At 33.6% G+C, this 8,995-nt stretch overlaps 1 protein-coding gene across 1 annotated transcript in view; it reads right to left on the bottom strand.

Moving 5' to 3' along the window:
* Positions 1–423: 423 nt before the first annotated feature.
* Positions 424–8,995, bottom strand: part of LOC106472990 (small conductance calcium-activated potassium channel protein-like) — a 15,734-nt gene continuing 7,162 nt past the window's right edge. The window contains exons 4-5 of the mRNA XM_013933663.2: positions 8,431–8,500; positions 424–4,367 (exon numbers count right to left, since the gene is read on the bottom strand). Of these exons, the coding sequence (XP_013789117.1) occupies positions 4,041–4,367; positions 8,431–8,500 (397 nt within the window). The 3' untranslated portion in view covers positions 424–4,040. The remainder of the gene's footprint in view (positions 4,368–8,430; positions 8,501–8,995) is intronic.

The raw sequence follows: 8,995 nt of genomic DNA, 5'->3' as shown, positions 1-8,995 counted from the left end.
AAAAATCTTTTATAAACCTTTTTTTTTAATATAAAGCTTATATGTCCTTAAATCTCTAAAATTGTACATAGTTAACTTTCATTTTATTTACACATATTAATAAGTGCAACAATGATTTTTTCTACACTGTATATTTAAATATTTTTAAAAGTATTTAAGCAGACTTAGTCAAGCTTCTCACATCTCAAGATACGGAAATATTTTGTGAGTTATGAAAGGAAGTGAATATTGTAGAGCATGAGTCACGAAATAGTTTTCATCAACCAGTTACCTATTTCATATTAAAGACATCAAAAACCTATATAATATATATATATAGTAAAACTTATGTGCGTAGCGGTTGCCTTTGACCACCTTTAAATAAATACAGAACGGTTTTGACCCGATCTGCAGTTATATATATATATATACACAACACACACATACGTGTATGTATGTATACGGCCACAACGCACGCATATATATATATATCAATATACCTATGTTAATACAAATTTTAAACACGTTCAACTTACCCCTATTCCCAAAATTTGTTCCCAGTTTTCAGAAAAATTAGGCAGTAATGAAGTCTCACATCCGTAAGAATGTGATTACTATCGAATTATGAATGTTAAAAATAAAGTAGACAAAGCTAACACAATGAACACCATTTCAAAGTACAAAATACCTTCAACCTGCAAGGTCTAGAGTACAACGTTAGCTTGTGATATACGATTTTATAAATGTAATTATATCTCATTTAACCTAAGGTTATTTAAATAAACTGAAATAATCTCTTTGTATCAGTCCGACATCTTAACGTTTGATCAACTGACGTTAGCCTAACGTTATATTTCATTCTAGTGATGATCAAACCCTAAAATACGATGCTAATCGTATAGCGCCTCCGATCTTCAGTGACACAAGTTAATATAATTCCAGTGTCATCTCGAGAAACTGACAACAAGATTAAAGTTTTGATCAAAGAAAAATTACGATTTCTGTAGATATTAACTTAATATAGACAGTTTAAATGATGGGCTTTATAAATGTCTTATATTTGGTAAAATGACACAAAAAACATCTCAGGTTACTCAATTAATTAACGCATATTTTGTTTCTGACATACAGATGGACAAGTCCTAATTAGAGGAACGTTGGTAAATCCTTGTTGATGAAACTTTTTGACTCAAGCCGTCACCAGGATTCCTGATATTCAACAATGTCCTTTATATACTACATGCTACGTTTGGTGACAATCGGTCCAGCGGTTCTCCAGTTATAAGTAGATAAACAGAAACTTTGTTAAAATAATGAAGAGAGCTCCGATGAAGCTATAAACAGAAACGTCGAATCCGAAACGGTCGATGGAACTTACATAAAACAAGTTTACTATAAATAAAAGATGGCTTAGTTGTTGAAGGATATCAGAACTCGAATGTATTCTAGAAAGTTCGAAACAGACAAAAAAATTAAAGCTGTCTTTCGTTTGAGTTTATGAAAACAACTATAGATGTACACATAGCTAAAAGGGACAACAACAAAGTCTAGAGATAATGTGATACAAATACATGGCGGAAATAATAGTTATACGATTCAGAATTGAAATATGTTCACATTTTTTCTGTCATTATCACTATAATCGAACGTTTGAGGTGGCAAGTTACTCCTGTACTTACCGGAATCACTTAAGTTCATGTTTTCCTTTACCTCACACAAATTATTAAGTCCTAAATTTTTATATATACGAGCAACAGACAGTTTAAACGTGCTAGAAAAACCAAATTTAAGTTTATAAGCAGATAGAGAAGACGTGTGAAACGATTCACGTTATGTTTATTTAAGTTTATAAGCAGATAGAGAAGACGATTCACGTTATGTTTATTTAAGTTTATAAGCAGATAGAGAAGACGAAACGATTCACGTTATGTTTATTTAAGTTTATAAGCAGATAGAGAAGACGTGTGAAACGATTCACGTTGTGTTTAGCTGTAAACCGTTTAAATGCCAGAGTCCTCTCATATCATTAATATTGATTTCTTATATTTTGATAAAAATAAGAACATTGTATAACAAAAACAATGTTGTCATTATTTCTTCATGTTTATCTATATGTTCTTTTATACCGCACGTACAATTTAAATTTACTCAGATTTGTTTTTATTTAGTCGTTAATTTAACTCCACACGTCACGGTGAGACATGTCACCCTAGCAACTCAGTCGTTTATTTAACTCCACACGTCACGGTGAGACATGTCACCCTAGCAACCCAGTCGTTTATTTAACTCCACGCTTCACGGTGAAACATGTCACCCTAGCAACTCAGTCGTTTATTTAACTCCACACGTCACGGTGAGACATGTCACCCTAGCAACTCAGTCGTTTATTTAACTCCACACGTCACGGTGAGACATGTCACCCTAGCAACTCAGTCGTTAATTTAACTCCACGCCTCACGGTGAAACATGTCACCCTAGCAACTCAGTCGTTAATTTAACTCCACGCCTCACGGTGAAACATGTCACCCTAGCAACTCAGTCGTTAATTTAACTCCACGCCTCATACACAATAGGGGCTATCTATGCTGTGCCCACCACGGGTATTGAAACCCAGATTCTAATGTGGGGGGGGGCAACTAGAAAAGTATATTAATCATTATTACCTATTCAATGAATAGAGCTTCCGCACTAGTTTAAAAAACACCAATAAAATTTTACGTATAGAGAGAGAAGTAAAAGATACGTTTGTACTACCTGTTCTCAAGTGATTTTAAATCCATTAATTAGAAAACAAATTCCAAAGAAGAGGATCATTCACTCTGGACTCATGAAGTTGGCCCGGAACAAGATACGAACTAAAGGTTAAACCAGATACAGAACCTACCACAAGACATATCCATTCCGTTGATATGAAGTCATCCGGTTTCTTGAGAATAACTCAACATTCTGTGCATCTTTGACAATATTCAGGTATGTTATGAAACTTGACTTCCCTGAGATGGCAACCTGTCGTACACAAGGATCTGAACAAGACAACTATTAGTCCCGTTCCTTTCTGTTAAACAGAATATTTAATCCCATCTGGGGGGCAGTAAAATTGATCGTACTAAACTTGAAGAGGGAACAAAACTAATCCTCTGTTCTAGTTTCTGTATCAGTATCCACTTTACAAGGATATCCGACTGTTGAAAGGTTAAAAAAAAACTTGCTCACTTTATACAACCGACTCGAGTTGATTTTTTTTTTTGCTAAAAGCAAGACAATTTTATTCTTACAGCTAAATACAAAATTTCGTTTTTACGGTAAGTTAATGCTGAAATAATTTGGCAAAGATCCCTTGTAAGTATTAGTACTGAATATCTTAGTTGTCGTGACAACGCCCATTTGAATTTCTTATACTTCTCCTAAACGACTTGGTATTTCTGTAAATACTCAGAAAATATGTTTCGCTGTTAATTTAATAGTTCCAAGTAAACCTAATAAAGAGTTCTAGTTATTTGGTAGAGTTTTGTTAAACCAAACCTTTCCAGAGTCTCATTGCAAAATGTTCATTTGGTCTAAACAGATAAAACTCTGGTAGACTCCTTGGACTTTTAGAATTCAAGTTATTTCACTTCAGAAGTGATCAACGCAGTTGAGTTTCTAACACAACACACGTGCGTTTAGGTTAGGGAAGTGTTGTTAAAACACCAAGAAATCAAATACAAAGGATTATGATGTATATCACACTACGGGGTTACTGTTTTTGTTGAACCAAGTTATTTTCCTGAAACGTGACGTAGTCTGAACCACTTAACAAAGTACGCTGTTTTACCGCCAAAACGTTTATCACTCGGCTGTGGAATCCTTCTGTACATGGACGGTCCAACCTCACAGTGAAATTTGCAGTCTCAGAAAGTAATCGACTAGATTCGGTTCACATGGAAACAAATCAACAACGTGAAAGAACAAAACTGGATACTCCAGTCGTTTAATCCAATTAATGTATATACTTTTATATTAACTTGTGCAAACGAGTCGTATCGCTAATTTTTATTGCCGCCAACAATTAACAGATATATTCAGTTTTCCGTGGAGCCCGCTCTAGGTATCAGAGGGGGGAGTAATCCTCCACCACCTTTTTGACCTGGGGGTAAGTTCATTGAAGACCAGTTGGGCCGGACCGCGAGCGAGGCAGCATCGTCCGGATGAAGGTAGGTGTGTCGATGTTCAAGAGGAACCTGGTTTTTTGCTAGCTGTTGAGCCAGACTGAAGGAGATGGTTTCTGGAAGAGATTGGATCTGCTCTTGTATGACTCCGAGTCGTTCTTCTAACACAGCCACTCGTTCCTCCAGTGTCTCTTGCCGTTGGTTCATGTCGGAAACAATCTCATACACGGTGTTCTGTGTCTGGGAATAGAAAAAAAGAAAAGTCAAAAATACTGTTTGAAAAGTCGTAATTCTGACTAACTATTAGTGCCAGTGCCACAAATCATGCACATGAAATCACGGCAGAGGGTGCTGAGGAAAGTACGATATCAAAAGGATTTGGGTTTGAACTAAAAAATCTTTTCGAGGAAAAATAGAATTATCTGCTAAATAAGGTCAAGTTTCCTTCTACAATCAATTTTTTTTTTCAGACACTCTCTACGCATTTAAGTGTAGTTTCTTACGAAACTCGAGAAAATTGTTGAAAGTATGAAATATTAATGAATAAAAAGGAACTCTGATCTCTTGTGAATTAAAACAAAATTAAGAATGAATTATAAAAGACATCTAATTATATCTACCTAGTTGGTCGTATATCCGCAAACAAATATGAAATTTCACCTCATAAGATCACGTGGCAGAAATAAATTTGTCAAGAGATAATATAAATCTTATTAGCATTGTGCTTAGGTTCAAAATGAGATTCACATTATGTTCGATTACAATGGCTCAACCTTTTGGGCAAACTTGAACTCATTCTATTAAATTGTATTGGTATTTGCGAAATAGCAATGACCAAATGAACCTTAACCCTCGGACTTAAAGCTCCCGCGAGAGACACCACGTAAAGATCCGAGGTAATACATCGTGTCCAGAAATTATATTAACAACATTGTTTACTTAGTTATTGTTTAGATAGACAAGAGGGAAGTCAAAAGCACCCTCCGCCAACTTTTCGGCTTCTCACATCTGACCAAAAATATTGGAATTTGACCGTCACTTTCATAGCGTAACAACAACACTAAAGTGTGGAACACGTTTTTCGCGGTTACAGGACGCAAACCTTGAACTTTCGGATTCATAGTCTAATATGATATATCCGAAAAATGTTGCCCATAGCTAGACAATTTAAACTATTATTCCAACAGTTTCTTCGGTGTTATGAATAGTCCTAGTTATTCAACGATATTATTATTTTGTTATGTCTGTAAACCGAGTACACCAGACTTATCTAAGTAATTGATAAACTTTAAAATATTCAATCCGTGATGCTTACGTTTTAAGTAATAATATTTGCATTTTTATGTTTGTTTAATTGTATATTTTTACAACAAATTGTTGTAATCATATTCCGTGCTCCTTCTCAGAAGTTCCATTACTACAACTTTAAATTATCGTGTTTTTGTTCGAAATATCTCAGTTTTTATCGTACACTTGTACATATTCGTTTGAAACACGATAATTGTTAGATCTAAGACTAGTTTTCTTACCTAAAGGTCGGGGATGACGAGCAGAATTCCTTAGAAAACAATAAACAAGTAAGGGAATAAAACTTCTGTACGCACCATCTTTTGGTTCTTCGCACCGACGAACCCAAGCCAGGTTTTCTTACATCAAAGTGAAATATTTACATTTATATACGATTACGCTTGCCGTATCAGTTCCATAGTTTAAAACTATGTATCATTCCAAGTACAAAATACGTCTGTACATCTAATAAGAAAAACAATCAACAAACCGTGTATACAATAACTTCTCAAGTCCTACTTAGTTTTCACAGAGATTTGAAACTGATCAAATTTAAAACAAAACCAGTTAACACCAAGTTTATTGAACATCACCTTCGACTAATTTAATATCAACACCAAGACGAAAAGAAAACCAGTTAACACCAAGTTTCTTGAACACCACCTTTGACTAGAGTTTAATATCAACACCAAGGCGAGAAGAAAACCAGTTAACACCAAGTTTGAACATTAACTTCGACTAGAGTTTAATATCAACACCGGCGAAAGAAAACCAGTTAACTTCGACTAGAGTTTAATATCAACACCAAGACGAGAATAAAACCAGTGAACACCAAGTTTTTTGAATATTAACTTCAACTAGAGTTTAATATCAATACCAAGACGAAAAGAAAACCAGTTAACACCAAGTTTCATGAACACCACCTTCGACTAAAGTTTAATATCAACACCAAGGCGAGAATAAAGCCAGTTAACACCAAGTTTATTGAACATTAACTTTGACTAGAGTTTAATATCAACACCAAGACGAGAAGAAAACCAGTTAACACCAAGTTTATTGAACATTAACTTTGACTAGAGTTTAATATCAATACCAAGACGAAAAGAAAACCAGTTAACACCAAGTTTCATGAACACCACCTTCAACTAGAGTTTAATATCAATACCAAGGCGAGAAGAAAACCAGTTAACACCAAGTTTATTGAATATTAACTTCAACTGGAGTTTAATATCAATACAAAGACGAAAAGAAAACCAGTTAACACCAAGTTTATTGAACACCACCTTCGACTAGAGTGTAATATTAACATCAAGACGAGAATAAAAACAGTTAACACCAAGTTTCATGAACACCACCTTCGACTAGAGTTTAATATCAATACCAAGGCGAGAAGAAAACTAGTTAACACCAAGTTTTTTGAACATTAACTTTGACTAGAGTTTAATATCAATACCAAGACGAAAAGAAAACCAGTTAACACCAAGTTTATTGAACATTAACTTTGACTAGAGTTTAATATCAATACCAAGACGAAAGAAAACCAGTTAACACCAAGTTTCATGAACACCACCTTCAACTAGAGTTTAATATCAATACCAAGGCGAGAAGAAAACTAGTTAACACCAAGTTTTTTGAACATTAACTTTGACTAGAGTTTAATATCAACACCAAGACGAGAAGAAAACCAGTTAACACCAAGTTTCATGAACACCACCTTTGACTAAAGTTTAATATGAACACCAAGACGAAAAGAAAACCAGTTAACACCACCTTCGACTATAGTTTAATATCAACACCAAGACGAGAAGAAAACCAGTTAACACCAAGTTTTTTGAACACCACCTTCGACTAGAGTTTAATATCAAAACCAAAACGAGATCTTTCAGGAGTACTTACTACCGTGAAAATCTGAAAAATGACGTGTAAAGCTACGTCACACCACGTTAAAAATATAAAGTGAAACAACGATATGTACACCCCTGCATATTATATGTATATATATATATAAACACTACCGATTTCTCAGCCAATCACAGCATTAATAACTTCCATAAAATACCGAAGGATCTCGTGCTCAACTCTAGGAATGAGAGTACAAAATACCAAAAAATACAAAAAAAAAAGGTTGTGTTTTTCGCTTAATCTTGACACTAGGAACATTTTTACCTGTCAGTTCGATACAGAATGGCTCAAGTAGAGACGAGAATATTCATGGAGCATTGTTAATCTCGTAAATATACTCTTTCACAATATATAACCGAAACCAATACCTTTCGTAAAAAAAAAGGAACAATTTATCATCATAAAGTTTCAAACGGATATGAATAACTGAAAGCTTTCATGGATAACAAAAATTAATTATGAAAGAAGAAAAAAAACTGATAACACTCAGGATATCATTGTTGATACATGCAATGTTCTCTTGATAATTATCTTTTAATACATATTTTATCGATTAAAGATGTGACGTATAATATCTATTCAGAGTTATCGATTATTCAGAGCTTACAGTTATTACTTTACAAATTATAATCATTTAACACCCATACCGAATCAAAATTTCAAGTTATTTTGTTTGTCTGCATTTATTAAGAAATTAGTTTTTGCCTAGTTGTTATTCTGAAAAAAGATTTTTTTATATTTATCGGTTTCACATTACGTCATATACAAAGCTGCTATTCTCTGAGAAAACGTTCAAGTCATCGTGATTTATTTGACAAATTTCACGTGTATTAGTAACAACTTCAGCCACTTCAGTAATGGCGTACTGTTGATAATTATTCAGACAAAACGCACATAGGAATTTAAACTCGTGTATGTCAAATGAGAAACTTGTTAACTGTTACACAACAAACGAACAAAAACGAAATATTAAATGATAAATGCACAGATTTATATATATAATTAAAAAAATTCCTTACTCGTGCTGTAAAATTATAATTAAAATGAATTTGTTTAATTAATTATCACAAGAGAACGAATAAAAACAGTTTGAGTAAATATAGAACGTTGTTACCTTAGCCATATCGGTAATTGTGCTAGCGTTGTCCGTTAATTTTCGTTGATCCATTTTTACTTTTCTTAGTCTGGAAGACACGTGATTATGAGAAACTCGAATAATCAACACGAGCAAAATCAAATCATTTTTTTTTAAACATAGATTGTTATTCATTTCCAAACAGAGCTCACAATTAAATATTCTATAACTGATTCAATGCTGAGTAGAAATATAACGTTTTTAGTGTTTCGTGAAAACTGAAATGAATATGCAGTTAAAAACACAGGGTAAAAGGTTTCACGAAATTTTTGGTAGTTTTAAATCTAAATTTTAAAGTTAAAAAGGATACAAACACAAGTTAGTAAAAAGTTTGGATACCTTGAAAAATCTGTAAGATCTGAAGTAAAAATATGGATATTACGTTCTTTCTGATCTAAACTTGGAAAAAACGTTCATAGCAATCCATCCTGATCTAAAACCAGAAACATCCCCAAACATGTTTACAGTAATCTCTCGTGATTTAAAACCAGAAGCAACATAAACACGTTCACAGTAATCTCTCGTGATTTAAAACCAGAAGCAA

Source organism: Limulus polyphemus, unplaced genomic scaffold (assembly GCF_000517525.1).
Source record: "Limulus polyphemus unplaced genomic scaffold, Limulus_polyphemus-2.1.2 Scaffold5794, whole genome shotgun sequence".
NCBI classification, from domain to species: Eukaryota; Metazoa; Arthropoda; class Merostomata; order Xiphosura; family Limulidae; genus Limulus; species Limulus polyphemus.
The sequence above is the reverse complement of the archived record's forward strand: the minus strand, read 5'-3'. Positions and strand labels throughout refer to the sequence as shown.